General features: G+C 45.8%; 1 protein-coding gene across 1 annotated transcript; it reads left to right on the top strand.

Annotated features, from left to right (window-relative positions):
• Window positions 1–594: 594 nt before the first annotated feature.
• Window positions 595–12,860, top strand: hs3st3l (heparan sulfate (glucosamine) 3-O-sulfotransferase 3-like). The gene is made up of 3 exons (XM_069664657.1): window positions 595–1,064; window positions 11,137–11,366; window positions 12,472–12,860. The coding sequence occupies exons 1-3, from the start codon at window positions 595–597 to the stop codon at window positions 12,858–12,860; spliced, it is 1,089 nt and encodes a 362-aa protein (XP_069520758.1).
• Window positions 12,861–17,007: the final 4,147 nt, after the last annotated feature.

Genomic DNA, 17,007 nt, shown 5'->3' with positions numbered 1-17,007 from the left:
CGTTACTGATAACATGTTGGTCTATTGACATGAAGCAGCAGAAGCTTCAGCAGCACGTGTCATAGAATCTCCATCAATCAGTCAGATCAGAGTGATAACAGCACATGAGGCATCCAGGCCCCCCGAGCCGTGACCCTCCAACCTGAGGTATCTAAAGAGAGAATGACATAGAGAGAGAGAGAGAGAAGGAGAGGGAGAGAGAGAGACATATCCCTGAATGCAACCCCCCAGCCCCCCCCCCCCCCCGGGCTGAGCCGTGGTGGAGGCGCAGAGTAATCCCGTGGAGTAGAGAGAGAGACAGATCCCGCAGCAGCGCGTGCTCGGATATTAGACCTTTATTCCCCCCTCGGTGCAGGCTGGGAGAGTAAGTGGGCTCACTCTCTGGATGTCACGCAAACACTCTGATTTAAATCTGACTGACAGGCTGGTTTGGGGGGTTCTCTGCGCTCCGGACGCGCACCATGAGGAGGAGGAGGGCAGCGGCGCGCGCTGAGGAAGACTCCGTGAGAGTTCTCGGTGTGTTGGAGTATGATGAAGGGATGTGAGCGGAACCTTTGGTAGGATGGCACCTCATCTGACACGGATCTCTGAGGGATGGCAGCTTTTCATCACCACCATCATCACCATCACCACGCGAGCGCGGACCTGCGCCGGCTCTTCCACCGGCTCACCATCGCGTCCTCTCTGAGCGTCCTCTGCTTCTCCCTGGTCTACCTGCTCACCGGCTGCTGCGAGTCCGAGTTCACAGAGAACCCCGAGATCAAGCAGCCCACGCGCGAGTTCCTCGTGTCTGGGTCGGGATGGCCCGACAGAAACGGAACCAGGGAGGTCACCACGGCGGGGGCCGAGGGCGCGTTCAGCGGTCCTCCCGGGCTGGAGGCGAACAGCTCGGGGAAGGAATGGACAGCTACGCGGAGGTTACCGCAGGCTCTCATCATAGGGGTTAAGAAGGGGGGCACGAGGGCTCTGCTGGAGTTTCTGCGGCTGCACCCGGACATCCGGGCCCTGGGCTCCGAGCCGCACTTCTTCGACCGGCATTACGCACGCGGACTGGACTGGTACAGGTACGCACACACTTTACGCAGGGAAGTCATGGCAGCCAAGTCACTGAGTCTAACGAGAGGGAGCACGTGTTAAAGCTCGTTATGTTTCTTTTATAAACTTTATGTGTGAATTAATTAAAACAGATTTCTGTCTGAAGTTGAACTTTTGTCCTCAGAGTGACAGACATCACTCACCAGCTCATTCAGAAACTAAAACTCGTGTGTGTGTGCAGTGACTGAACTGCACGTGAGCTTCGGTGTGTTTGTTCAGGTTTGTTGATCTGATTTTAATCTGAGCCGCAGAGACAAATATGAAGCACTGAATCTCTTTGTGTTGTTTGCATACCCCAACATATCCACAGCTATCCCGCGGAGGGTTAGGTGACAGTCAAAGAGACTTCGCCATCTGGCTACGCCAATCTGTGTGCATGTGTGTGCGTGTGTTTGTGCCTGTGTGAGTGTGCGTGTGTGAGTGTGTGTGTGCGTGTGTGTGTGTACAGTAGGGAGGCAGAGCGGCCTTGCAGGATGAGTTCTCACAGAGCAGCAGAGTAATCATCTCTGGAGCTGCAGCCAGATGTTACTGTTGTCATGTGGCTTTGTTCGCAGCCTGTTCGAGAAAACTTGGAAACACTCAGCGCACAAACACACACAGTGGGACTCGAGTCTCTCAAACTGCTCGAGGACACTGTGGCAAAGTGAAAGAAAGGTTTTGGACAGAAAGGATCTCAGATTTCTCCGTGTAGCTGTCTCTGACTCTGCGTACAGTGAGCTCACCTATAGACCTCCAGCTGCTCCAAATATGCCAGATTAAACATCCAAATCTGGCCTGTGTGGCGTGCTGGTAGCCAGCTTACAGTATATTATGGGGGCTCAATGGAGGCACTGGCTCGGCTCTGGGAGCCTCTTTGGCGTGTCACTGACAATTTAGCTGATGATGGAGATAAAGAGAGGAAGTATTTCTGTTTCTGTGTGACCACGAACTCTCAGAGCTCCGTGTCAGAGCTGCAGGATGTAAACAGAGCCAGAGAGGCAGTCAGATCTGGAGGAGCAGTGTGTGACCCCAGATTGTCACGTCCCCCCTCAGGCCAGATGGGCCTCGCTGCTCGTCGAGCCACTTGACATCACTGTCAGCTCTGTGAGCTGACCTCTGACTCCAGGTCAGCGTACGCTGCGAGTTAATGATGTGTTCACAGCACTTCATAACAAACAGCACACACCCAGAACACACACACTAACACAGGACGTGTGTCTTTGTTTGTGTGCGCTAACAGGGAAATACAAAGATGCTGTAAGAATGGATTGTGTATTCTACCTAACTCTAAATAAGCAAAAACAAACAAACAAACAAACAAACCTGTTTTGTTGTGACTGAGAGGATCATTGTTCTTTGTGGTAAAAGCAAAGCCACTGCTAAGATCAGAAACACCTGGAGGTACAAAGAGCCGCGTGGAAAGGCCTAACAACGCACTCAAAGAGGCCAAGTTCTTAACTTAATAAAATGTATATTTCATTAAATAATTAATATTATAACTTTGCAATGACTTTATAAATGATTTGCTAATAGCTTTAAATATATTAGAGAAATAAAAGCAGCGTGGACGTGACGTCCGACATGGTGGGAACCTGTTACTCAACTCAACTCTCAACTCAACTTTATTCATAAAGCACTTTAAAACAACAGAGTTGGCCAAAGTGCTGCATACACACATAAAAACACAAAACAGTTAAAACAACAGAAGACAATAAAAGCCAGCATCTCAAACTGAGTTAAAAACCAAAGAGAAAAAAAGTGTTCTACATTAATGTTAGCTAACACAGTTAACATTGAAAAGGCTACGAGCAGCTGAGAGCGGTGACCTCATCACGCTCATTTATCTCAGTTAATTATGATGTTTAACGGCACTTTCGTTAGTACGTTGTTGGTGTTGAGAAATGTTTCAGTTGGTGCACTCAGGTTCGCTGGTCGACATGTTTGTGAAGCTCTCTAAAACTAAATAAGAGTTTATTTTAGCTTTTAGTCAGTGTGTTACTTTGGAATCATTTCAGGAGCAATTTAATGTCTGCCTTTTGATTGAACGATTGATCGTTATATTCTTATGAACATCAGATTATCATTATATTAGTGTATATTAGTATATTAGTGTTGATCTGTGTTAACTTGTGTTAACCTGTGTTAACTTGTCTCCTCGTTTGCTTCTTTAGCAGCGTTACAACATCTGAGCAGTTGATTTATCGATATTAACCTGAGATGATGAATTCTTTTCTCTCCCCAGTTCAGATTCAGAGCAATGAAATGTTAGCTGATATTGAATCTACAGATATCAGCTGTAGGCCTGTCAACGACCTCACTGATGACTTACATTAACATACAGTCTAACTGCAGACATTCAGCCACCTCTGAGCTACGTTACATTCTCTGCTCGCACGGCAGTGTTGTTGTTTGTTGTCATCACATGATCAATGAAGTCAGTCCTTTGCTGCTCTTAAACAGACGATATCTGTGGACGCTTTAGAAACACATGCCGGCTGGTTTCAGAAATGCATTTTATAATTGTATAATTATTTAAAAGGGTGAAGAAGACTTCTTGTGAAGTAAGCAGACTCCTTAGAGGCTGATTCATTATGATATCAGATCAGTACATGAACTGACTTCTGTGTTCCTGAGGCCCGTCCAGCTCTGGAGCCGCTAACAGAAGAACTCTCACATCAGCATTACCCACATTTAAATTAAAAGGTCAAACGAGGTCAAGTTAAAGCAGAGTCTTCTTTGAAAGCAACAGTACACTTTGACTCAACACCAGCTGAAGTGCTTCCTGTCATGCACAGCTAAAGAGGGTGAGACATCAGAAGCTCTTCTTCCTCTCAGAGTAAAACAACATTTAGCCTCAGATGAGATCAGACCCGGACAGAGAGCTCTAATGGTGTTTGGAGCGGAGATTGGATGTGGAAGAACGCTGCGATGGGATGGACTGGAAGTTTCCTCTGTGTGTCTGGGATCGATAGCTCTATCTCCTCGGCCTGACCTTGGGTTGACTCCAGCATTAGAGCGGTTAGCGCTGGTCAGCTCGGCTTCTGTTACAATTAGCAGGAAGCTTTATCCTACGTTGGAATAATCCCCCCACTCGGGCTCGCAGGGGTCAGGTTACATACAGCTCGCTCTCTCTGCGGCTCCGGATGAATCCATTAAAACTGCTGGGCTGGAAATTCACATCTCACTCCTGGTGATGGTTTCCTGCTGAAAGATGACATGACAGGTGGACGAGGGAGGAGAGGGGGAGATAAATAAAGGGGTGAGGAGATAAGGCTGGAGGTTAAAAGGTGAGTCAGTGTTACCACAACCTCACACATCCCGCTGACCTTTGCTTCAACCCGGGGGACTGTCATCAGACCCGGCCTGTGTGTGTGTGTGTGTGTGTGTGTGTGTGACTTCTTCAGTCCTGCAGACGTGGAGGCAGGTTGTATTTTGTTCTGGAGGTAAAGCGAGATTTATTGATATTTATTATTGACTCTGAGTTACTGGCAAAGCTTTAACCTGATAGGCTGCAGCGTCAGCGTCTCTTCTGTTCCTTTCCAAGAATTCACAATCCAAAAAAATATACTTACACACAAAACAAGTCAAAGCTTTTTTGAGTTTGTGCTGAGACGGTCGTAACAATCTCCTCCCTTCACTCTGCGTACCAAGACGGACTCTGTTTACAGTGACACCAAGAATCCATCAGAGCCATGATTCTACATAAGGAGGAGGAGTCCTCATCATTCATGTAAAAATGTCTTACAGGAGGTTTAGGGTTAACTGTGGTTTCACCCATTCTACATTACTACAACACCCAGCATTCATTGCGCCCCTCCCTCTGAAAGGAACGGCCCAGCGAGAGACGTTGGAGAGAAATACTTCCCTTTCACTGCAGGCGACGGCTCACAGCGGGACAGAATCTGAAACATGACGAGAATATACCGTTGGATCGTCTGACACATCTTCAGTCTGCAGTCGACATTTCAAACCTGACGATTCTGAACGAGACATGGAGGCGGCGTCCTAGATTGAGGAAGTGCAGTTTAGCGAGCTCCCTGTCGTCTGGCGGAGGTTTTCCAGGGCCCGTTGGAGAAGCGGATAGCGCCCTCCAAAGGCACAGAGTCTTTCTACCATAATGGCATGAGCTCCCCATAACAGCATGATAGGACTGAGGATGAAAATCTGCGAACTGGCCGTTTAACTGGCGTGGTTACTGTTGCTGCGTCTCTAATGCATTTTGTTCTTGCATGAAACATAAAGCAGTTAACCATAATAACTGAGCAGACGAACCATCTCACTGATTTCAGTCAGAGGTAAAAACAGGTTCACTCATCAGCGGCACATTGCTGATCAGCTTTGTTCGGGTTTTCTGTTTGTTATGACGGTGTTTTGTTAAAACTCCTGCTGTTCTTTATTTAAATATAAGTGCAGGCTAAAAATAAACTTTTCCAAAATAATCCTAAAACGCGTCGTATATTTCATCTGTGAGGCCTCGTTTATTCTGAATAATGTGAGACATGGAGCCTCTCAGGACGCACAAAGACGAGAGGGGACGACTCGAGCCGCTCTGACGCCATCGATTCATTAGCAATTCAAATTTCACTCATTAAGGGAGGATTTTAAATTCATACCCATACATTGGTGTCTTTGTGCCGCCATGACACAGCACATGGTGCTACTTGTGTTTTTGTGTTTGTACAATAGAATATAATTGCCATGCAAATCGCAGAAGAAAGGCTGCCAAAACAGTCCATGTTCAGCACGATTCAGTGGGCGGGAATGAGCAGCAAAGACGAACAGCAGATTTCTGATGAATCAGGTTTGTTCATCTGAAGGGAGGGATTTAAATACATTACAACCTAATCAATTATACTTTTAGATTGTCACTGTTTACGCTCAAGCTGCACCAGTATGTGGTTATAGAGAAAACACCCACACAGAGACACAACAACGACGAAGAGTCACATCACTGCTACACACACAGACTACAAGGATACACACAGAGAACGTTCTTTTACTCTGCAGAACCTCGTGCTGAAATGTGACTGATTTAAAGCTGTCGGAACACATTTGAGTTGGTGTGTGTGTGTGTGTGCGTGGGGTTCAGGTGTGATCATCCTGTCAGTACTGTACTGGAGGTGATCACCATAAGGCCCAGACGGGTGGGGCGATCTGGCCCTCATTAAGACCCTCCCCTGGGGCATGGGAAGGGGGGGCGGGGGGGTCCAGGGCCCCTCTATGATGGATGTCTCCTGGAAGTGGACAGGGCACAGCCACAATGGACGGACCCCTTAATGGTCCCCCTCACTGAGGAAATGGATGAGCGGTCCCCCAATAACACACACAATAACACACTCATGCATGCATACACACACACACACACACACACACACACACACACACACACACACACACACACACACACACACACACACTGTCTTACAGAAGCTCTCAGGTGTGAGGGATGAACTCTGATTGGACCAAACTTCAAAGACAAACAGCAGATTTTACATCTTTGATCCATCAAATCCTCTGCTGCCTGTTTCCTGCTGTACACATGATGGACACTGCAACTGCCACACACACATACACACACACACACACACACGCACACACACACACACACACACACACACACACACACACACACACACACACACTGCCCCACACACACACACACACTGCCACACACACACACACACACACACACACACACTGCCACACACACACACACACACACACACAGCGTGGTGCTGATGGGGCTCCAGAGAGTCCTGGCTCCCCCAGTCTCCACCTGCCACTCTGGGTCCCAGCTGAGCCTCAGAGCTGCGTTTCCATCCTCAGTCCGTCCCCTCACGTTAACACCACACACTCCGTACATCCCATGATACTGCTCTCATCCCAAAACACACCATCCCTACTGTCCCAGCCGTACACCATCCACACGCGCCCTCTCACACTCGCCCTAAGCCCCCACAGGATCAATAGCCGGTGGCCTTGGCTGGCGTGCAGTAATCCACAGGGGGGGAGGCTGAATGATTGGGAAATGGACGACAAAAGGTTGGTCCGAGCAAACAGAGGCTTATTATAATCTGCTGGATAATCCCGTGTTCGCCTCTCTGGATGTTTGATCTCACTCTCAGCAGTAAATGAGCAGTGTAAGGATGTTGGTAAAACAGGGCTTTAAACCACCGATTAATTGAGCCGTCCTTAATTAGGAGGGGGCTTCCTCTGAAACACATGGTGACACCAGCCGGCTCTGTTCACCTGCCAGGGATGAGCCCCCCTCCCCCAGTCTGCCCCCCTCAGCAGACACACAGGCCAGCCAAGAGCAGTTACAATATCAACATCCTTCACTGGCTTCCCCATGGAGAGACGACTGAGTGGGCCTGCTGGGCACAGGGCCGGGGCGCACGGGCCCTTACACCAGAGACTCTGCTTATAGTGACCACAAGACAACTACAAAGATACAAACATGACGACAAGGAGATGCAAGACAACCACAAAGATACAAACATGACGACAAGGAGATGCAAGACAACCACAAAGATACAAACATGACGACAAGGAGATGCAAGACAACCACAAAGATACAAACATGACGACAAGGAGGTGCAAAACTACCACAAAAAGTCAAATAACTACAAAGATACAAAAAGTATGACATAGTTATACAACTGTTTAAAAAACAACCACAAAGGAGGAACAACTAAGAGACACAAAATGACTTAAAAGTGACGCAAATGACGACAAATATAAACAGGTCTTCAAATAGACACAACAACTAACAACTCCAGACTCACATAAAACAACTACAGCCAAACACAAAATGATGATAAAGACACAATTCTCCAAGATATTAAGAAAAGATTACAACAAAATAACTTAAAGAGACACAAATGTTTACAAGGACTACAGAGAGACAGCTGGACTACAGAGAGACAGCAGGACTACAGAGACAACGGGACTAAAGAGAGACAGCAGGACTACAGAGAGACAGCAGGACTACAGAGACAACAGGACTACAGAGAGACAGCAGGACTACAGAGACAACAGGACTACAGAGAGACAGCAGGACTACAGAGACAGCAGGACTACAGAGACAACAGGACTACAGAGAGACAGCAGGACTACAGAGACAGCAAGACTACAGAGAGACAGCAGGAATACAGAGAGGCAGCAGGACTACAGAGACAACAGGACTAAAAATAGTCAAATAACAAAAAACTCAAAACAACAAAATGAAAGTGACACAAATGACTGGTAGTAAAATATGAACGACTTCACAGATATGGAACAGTTACTACAAAGAGACACAAAACAGCTACAGAGAAACACAAAATGACAAAAGCATGACAGAACAAAAGATATGGACAAAAAACTATAAATGCTAAACAACTGCAAAGAGAGACAATACAAAGAGACACAAGAAAGACTACAAGGAGACACAAGAATAACGACAAAGAGACTCAAGAAAGACGACAAAGAGACTCAAGAAAGACTACAAAGAGACACAAGAAAGACTACAAAGAGACTCAAGAAAGACTACAAGGAGACACAAGAAAGACTACAAAGAGACACAAGAAAGACTACAAGGAGACACAAGAATAACGACAAAGAGACTCAAGAAAGACGACAAAGAGACTCAAGAAAGACTACAAAGAGACACAAGAAAGACTACAAAGAGACTCAAGAAAGACTACAAGGAGACACAAGAAAGACTACAAAGAGACACAAGAAAGACTACACAGATCTCTGGAGGGGAACAGACAAACTGATCAAATTGACGATCGGACGAGAACGTGTTGCTCACGGATCACAAAGATTTTCATGCCAAATATTTGATAACAAAAACTAACAGCTGTTTTGTCATCAATCGTTGCGTCTGTGTGAAGCTTCTATCAGAAACATATTGATCACTGATCTTCTCTTTCTCTACACAGTAATTATGTGTGTATGCTGCAGTAATGGTACGAGGCTCACACATGCAGCCTTCAAAGGGTCCACTGAAACTCAACCGCACCCACCAAGAGTGTTTGTGTATCCGTGTGTGTGTTTGTGTGTATTTTGGGATTTGTGTGTCTTCTTTGTATTTGTGTGTGTGTGTGTGTGCTGTAGCGTGAGAGATGGGTCCAGTGAGAGGCCAGGAGTATGATAGACAAACACTCATTGTTCTCTCATTAGTCAAACATTCTCTGTGTTTTTACAGCATGTGTGTGTGCGTGTGTGCATGTGTGTGTGTGTATGTGCTCATGTGCACGTGTCTCCTGTTTGTGTGTTTATGTTTGTGTGTGTGTGTGTGTGTGTGTGTGTGTGTGTATCAGACAGTGTGGCTCCTCCTGCTCTGGGTTTTAGAGTTAAAAGGGAAGTCTTGAGGCTAAGTGGTGGTAAGCGCTGCCTCACACCCATCAGATCAAATGAAATCACTATCTGTGTGTGTGTGTGTGTGTGTGTGTGTGTCAGGTTTATGAAGGTGGGGGTTCGGATGTGTGTGTATTGACAGGAGGTCGTGTTGCAGGCAGATCTGAAACCTGAGCTGATTCCAGAGGACGGTCGGAGCATCCTGTCCTCCTGAATCATCTTGTGTTCGTTCTTTTATTTGAGAACATTTTTAATGACTGTGTTTGTGAAATGTCCCTAATATAGATCCAAAGTCTACCCCGCACATTTATTATAGCTTACTTAAGCGCCTTATTTTGAAAGTCTACTCAGACCCCGCACATTTATTATAGCTTACTTAAGCGCCTTATTTTGAAAGTCTACTCAGACCCCGCACATTTATTACAGCTTACTTAAGCGCTTTATTTTGAAAGTCTACCCAGACCCTGCACATTTATTATAGCTTACTTTAGCGCTTTATTTTGAAAGTCTACCCAGACCCCGCACATTTATTCCAGCTTACTTAAGCGCTTTATTTTGAAAGTCTACCCAGACCCCGCACATTTATTATTGCTTCCTTAAGAGCTTTATTTTGAAAGTCTACTCAGACCCCGCACATTTATTATAGCTTACTTAAGTGCTTTATTTTGAAAGTCTACCCAGACCCCGCATATTTATTACAACTTACTTAAGCTGTAATAAATGAAACAATAAAGCTATAAATAATGATAAAAATGTTCCATATCTATCATTACCACTGTAATCGTTTTATTTTGAAAGACTAACCAGACGCTGCATATTTATCATTATGACAGAGGGGCACCTTTAGCTTTATGTTTTGAAGTGACGTCTGTGACAGTTTCATTATAATAGTTTGATGTTAACAGATGAAGACGTGCAATTTAATGAGGCTCTGCAGGGCTTTGTTTGGATGCTGTATACACCCGGCTCACACTCTTGATATCCAGCTCAGCTGATAAACCAGCACCTTTAAATTAACAGTATGAGAATAATCGATGCCTCTAACTGTAAAGAAAATACCTCTGAAAGGTGAAACATCAGCCTGTGTTTAAACCTGGTCAGATAGTCACACCATAAACTCTGTAAGCACACCTGTGTGCGCCATAAAGCTCCATTTAAACAAGCTGAGCTGCTGATTCAGGTGTGTGTGTGTATGTGTGTCAGGGCCGCTCAGACTGCGTGTGTGTGTTTGGTCAGACGGTCAGGTGTGAGGCAGGTGTGTTGGCAGGTGTCCACGAGTCTACGTCGGGTCCTGTGGGAGTCATTTATCTAAACGAGTCCCATCTGCTGTGAGACTGGATCACTGGAGATATACTGTGTGCTCACTACCTGCTCAGACTGAGAGGAGGATGTCTGTCAGTGTGTGTGTGTGTGTGTGTGTATGTAAGGGCATCATGGAGGATAACTTCACTGTCACACACACCTCTGTTCATCCTGTCGACCTAATTTCACTTTATGACCTTTTGTTGGTGTTTTCAGACCTAAACAGTTCGAAACAGTTATAACCCTCTTTATAAAGAAGATATTATGTTATAAAACGTTTATTTCTTCTGTCTGCACATTAAACGAGTGTCAGTGTTACAGGTGAAAGCAGTCTGAGGTCGGCCTTCAGAGCTCGTGGTCGGTATCAGTTCTGTTTAAATGAATCTTCACAGCACATCCTTTGTCTTGCTCTTCCAGGAGTATGATGCCCAAAGCTCTGGACGGTCAGATCGTCATGGAGAAGACTCCTCGTTACTTTGTTACCGTGGAGACGCCGGCACGGGTCCACGCCATGTCTCAGGATGTGAAGCTGATCGTGGTTGTCCGCGATCCGGTGACCAGAGCCATATCTGACTACACCCAGATCATCTCCAAGACCCCCGACATCCCCCCGTTCGAGAGCCTCGCCTTCAAGAACAGAAGCACAGGTAAGGATCCCTGCGTCTGACCTCAGGTGTTTCAAATAGATACATAAAAACAGAACAAAAACCAGAGTTGATCAAGAACCTTTTTATATGGAAGTCTCTTCTCCTCTAAGTCTATATTTTTTTATATCCTGTGCACGAACACACAACACGGAGCAGCAGACAGGAAACAGGAAACCCTGTTCAGATGAGCCGGCCGCAGCATGAGACACGAGCTCTGGGTCTGCAGAGCGACAGATGTTCTTATGCCCGGACCCATACCTATCAAAATAAAAGAATCAGAATAAGGATGCTCTAAAGGGACAGTTTGAAAAGCTGTGTGACTGCTGAAAGCTGCTAAAGAGACTGCAGGAGTTTAAAGGTGCATGTTGAAAACACCTGGGCGATAGTTCTTCTATATTGGGCGGTGTTGTGTTCCACTTATGAAGACAGTGATCATGTACAAACTGACAAACAGGAGGTTAGGTTAGGAGTCCTCAGTCAGATCTGAACTCAGAGACCAGATATGTTAGATTCAACGTGACCAACACCTCTATGATCTCACTTTCTCTGATGGAGACCAAGGACCTCATTGACCTCAGAGATGCTAACAGGAGGTGCTAACAGCTTTGTCCACAGACCCTAAACTGTGGGAACTGTAGTTCAAAACCTCAACATGCTCTTAGATCTGTTTCGTAGCATAAAGATGAATAACTCTGCAGTGATAGACACTTGTCTGTATTCAGCACAGGAGCAGGTCACAGCTCGGCCAAATGTAAATCACTGCAGTGGTGCATGTTCTCTGGTGTAAGGACGTTTAACACAGTTGTCCTTTACTTTGTCACTTCAATAAACGGATAAAAAAATAATAAAATAATAACACGAGGACATGGCGTCCAGTGTGTCTGCACACCTGTCAGAGCCTCAGCCGCTCTTAGTGCCAGCGTTAAGGGTTCAGGGACTTTGTGGAGCTTCATCACAGTTAATGTGAACACTGCTTTGAGAATCCTTCAGTATTAACCTTGTTCAGTCATTTGGGACAGTAATGACGCTCAGCATGTCTGCTAGCTAAAAGGTAACACCTTAGCTGTAAAGCTATATGACTCTGTATCTCTCTGTGTGTCTGCAGGTGAGATCGACTCTCTGTGGAGCCCGCTGTGGATCGGCCTGTACGCCCAGCACCTGGAGCGCTGGCTGGCCTGGTTCCCCAGGACTCAGATCCACCTGGTCAGCGGGGAGCGGCTCATCTCGGACCCGGCCGGAGAGCTGGGCAGGGTGCAGGACTTTCTGGGTCTGCAGAGGATCGTCACGGACAAACACTTCTACTTCAACAAGACGAAAGGTTTCCCCTGCCTGAAGAAGCCGGAGGGCAGCAGCAAACCTCACTGCCTGGGGAAGACGAAGGGCCGGACGCACGCCTCCATCCAGCCCCAGGTGCTGCAGAGACTGAGGGACTTCTACAAACCACACAACCAGCGCTTCTATCAGCTGGCGGGGCAGGACTTTGGCTGGCAGTGACCCTGTGATGATACAAAGACTCAAACAGAGCTGATCTCCTGCTTCTGACCAGCAGAGGGCGTCTCAGAGACTTTATCATGAGCCCCAATGTCCATACATCCACCTCCATCCGTCAGTCTTGTCATCGTGTTTTTAAAGTCATTTTATCTCTATGTTCAATGTAAGAGACATCACCAGGCAGACATGTCCTCCTGCATCTTCTCCTTTGGTACTCTGTGTTTTCCCACCTGAGCAGGTGAAATAAAGAAAGCGTTCATGATGAGACAGTTTACATTGTAACAACAGGTCACAGTGTAGCTCTTAGCGTCTGCAGTCTGACCCTGATGCTGTAGCTGTAGTCTGACCCCAGAGCAGACGCACGTCCACTTCCTGAGTCTCCATGTTTTTCTCTTTCCACCTGTTTGTTCTTCAGCCTCACTGCTTCACAATTTAAAGGAATCAGTGCATACATATTGAGCATCGTCCTCCGACATCGCTCCGGATAAAGGCTGGATGAATGTTTAATGTGAGCGACAGAATCTGTGTCTGAGTGCTTTTGTATTCCTGAATAATGAATGTGGATAAATGGACGTGCATCTCTCTGCTCTCGCACAGTAAAGTGTGAGGTTAGCTTAGCATCCGGCTAAATGAACCTGCAGAGACGTAAAGAGGCCGCAGCCAGAACAGGAGCAGGTGAGCCGGACGAGAGGAGGCGGAGCTATCAGAGGCTGTTTCTCTGAGCGTCGCGTGTGAGGCGTTCAGGCGTCTGCAGGGTGGTCTGTTTCAGTTTGCATGTATTTGCACTAGTTTGAAAGCATTCAAAATAAAACTATTTTTAAGCAAAGGTTGTTTTGCTGCTGATCTTTTCATATTTGCTCTTTTTGTCCCTCGTTGTTTACCATCCAATGCTGCTGTATGAGCTTTCATTGTGGTTTGATTCGTGCTGAATGTGACTGAAGGAGACATTACTGTGATTGCTTCGTGTCTGTAATGTGTTGACGTCACAGATATAAGGCCGACAGCCTCTTTAACGTTTAAGCAGCAGAGCTAAACTATACCAACAAAGCTCTCTGCCTGTAGAGTATTTACATCATGAACATCATGAAGTTATCTACAGCGCATTTCTCACCAGACAGATATTCATTCTGATTGCAACAATACCTGTCAGGATGATGGGGGGGGGGGGGGGGGGGGGGGCGAGGTGCCTTAAAGATCGTCAGTGATTGGATGGGAGAGAGGAAACATCACATTAATGATGAGCTAAAAACAAGCTCCCTTCACTAAATATGACAACAAGAGAAACCACTCCCCCTGCCTCGATGGTGGGTTCACTCAGCAGAGACAGTAAGAGAAGGAGGAAGAACATTTATTTTACAGTGATGATGATGAATCATGGTCAGAAGACACGGAGATACACCGGTGGTGGAGGCGCTGGCTGATGGTGACACCTGAGGCTGTGATGAACTGGAGGCAGAGAGAAGCCAGATTTACAGTGAGACTGTGCACAATCAACGTCGTCTTCCTGACTGAACTTCTAATGAGTCAGCGCAGAGCACTGACCCCAGCGTGACACTCAGGCTGCACACAGCAGGTTCTCATCAGGGACACACCTGAGATGATTCCCTCGTCACACTCAGCGAGGTAAGAGCGCCCCTCAACCCAACCAGACGACCGTTTCAGTCCATCACAGATATTACTCGACATATTCAACATTTGGACTTCTAATTATTTATATCAACAGCTCAGTTCTAACAGTTTGTTCTGCCATTGTTTACCAATATTAAACGCTGACATCATAAATAATGACTTTTTAAACTGTAAACTATAAGAATTTAATGGCAAACATATTTAATACAACTGTGACTTCTAAACTATATTTGCATATTTTCTTTTCTGTCCAAAAACGGAAAATCTGCTCGCTAAAATATGGATCGTAGAAATCCCCCAAAAGAACGTGGGACATTTCAGAAACATGTTTTTAATATGAAGTCCCGATTCCTTTTCATCATGTTGAAATTGAATTAAATCTGCCGCTGAGTTTAACAGAAGTCAACATTTAAAAGTGAACAGACTGCCATATGACAGATAAATGTGGTCCTTCCTGTAATAATGGAGAGTAAACGAATATAATGATAAAACAATGAAAGTCTAAATTAAATGTTTAACACAGCCTGTTATTTACAGAACTGTATGTGCGTACAGAGAGATGTTCCTGCTTTAAAGAGAAATGACCGCATGTCTCTGCTGATGTCAGAGTTAGAAGACGGCGCCATCTAGTGGACGATAGAGGAAGTGTTTGAGAGGTAAAAAGTCCAGCAGAAAAAAAAGAGGTAAAAACAAGAAAAGTCTTTATTATCACATTCCATCCTCTGAACCTTGAAATATCATGTCTTCATAAAAATCAATAAATTAGGTTGCAAATAATTATCCACAAAAAGAAACTAAAAAACACAACACAGAGAGTGTGACGCACACAGAAACACACAACCACCCATGCTTTAGCATAAATCACAACCCAGAGTGAAGAAGAAGAGTTCAACTGAACCTGAATAAACCTTGAAGTACATCACGTCCACTTAGAAATCAAACACAAATACACAATACACAGTTTCAATGCACTTAAACTGTAAAGACCAACTCCTGCTCTGTCTGCATCAGTACAATGTGTGAGTTCATAAGAAAGTCCTCAGGTATCAGGTACATACAGAGAGCTATACAGAGAGCGAGCTCAGACCTCAGAGGAGTTTGGCAGTTTGCACACACAGCTACATGTTTCCTCTAAAGCAGAGTCAGTGTTACAAACAGCATGATGAGCACAGAGCAGGCTGTGTGAGCAGAGGCATGCTGCTGGAAAGAAAGGCACTCAGCAGGCCAACAGGCGTCCTCCAGCAGGTTACACTCATTCTGTACATCTGTGTACCTGCGTGGGCGGAGCTACAGTCATTAGCTCCACCCTCTGTTCCTTCACTTCATCAGGGCTCCAGACTAACTTCTTTCACACACACCCAGCAAACTATTTTACCCAAGAATGTAAGGTGTCCCACGGTGTCTACAACACTCAGTGGAACAATAACAACACAGGAACAAACAGGAAATACATCATAATAGTTGTTTTGCTTTAAAGGAACACGGTTAACACAAAAAACTAAAGCTATCTGAAGAAGTAGAAACTGTCCAGCAGGGGGCGACTCCACTGGTTGTAAAAGAAGTCTGATCCTAAAGAAGTCTATGAGAAAATGGTCCTCCTCCTCTCCTGATTTATTCCCTCAGTAAACATGTTCCTAATGAGTTTATGGTCTCTCTAGTCTCTAATCTCTAGTTTCAAGCCTTCTTCAACACAGCATGATGTTCATTTAGTCACTGATGCTCCCATTTAGAGTCACACAGACCAGGAAGCAGGGGAGGGTTAAGGGCGGGGCTACCTGTGACTGACATTGTGCCCTGTCATAGATAGAGACGTTATAATGTGAATCCATCCTTGTTTCTAACTATTGTCACTTCTGGTTAAAAAAAAAGACGACGAAACCTCCAAAATGCCGAACTGGAGGCTTCAAAAGGTTCACATATAAAAATCCCTTAAAGTCCAGGAAGTGTTCGGGGTGGACACGTGGGACACTCGTCCCCGGGAAGAAGGCATGCAGCTGCTCTGGAGCCCTGACCTCCTCTCATGGCAAAACAAACACTGTAAGTACTGAAGCTACCTAATGCTGTTTGGTTCACAGGTTGGGTGGAGGCAGTGTGTCATCACTCCAATATACAGTATGTGTACCTTACTATAATAATCAATCAATATCAATAGTTTAGCTCCTTATCAAAGAGCAGTCCAGCAATGCGTATCTACACAGTCTGTCCCTCCTACAGTCCAACAGGCAGCGAGGCAGAGAGTCAGTACTGTGTGCTCGCGTGAGGAGTGTTCGCTGTCGTCCTGTCCTCCAGCTCTCACACTGCTCGGGCAGAGGTATTCTGTAAGTTTGAAACCGCTAACACACCTGCAGGGCAGACGTGCCCAGCTCCAGGGTTTAAAGATGGTGGTCCTTAAAGGGGCTGCAGGTAGCATTCAAGCATCAACACGTCATCACAGCTTCAGTTCTGAGACAGTAATACAGTCTCTGTAAACAACAGAGACCGATGCTGGAGAGACGGCGAACCTGTATCTGCTGATTTATAC

The sequence above is a fragment of the Semicossyphus pulcher genome, unplaced genomic scaffold, assembly GCF_022749685.1.
Source record: "Semicossyphus pulcher isolate SPU_LCO1_2020_fin unplaced genomic scaffold, fSemPul1.0.p SCAF_16, whole genome shotgun sequence".
NCBI lineage: Eukaryota > Metazoa > Chordata > Actinopteri > Labriformes > Labridae > Semicossyphus > Semicossyphus pulcher.
Note: the sequence above shows the minus strand (reverse complement) of the source record. Positions and strands in the feature narration are given on the sequence as shown.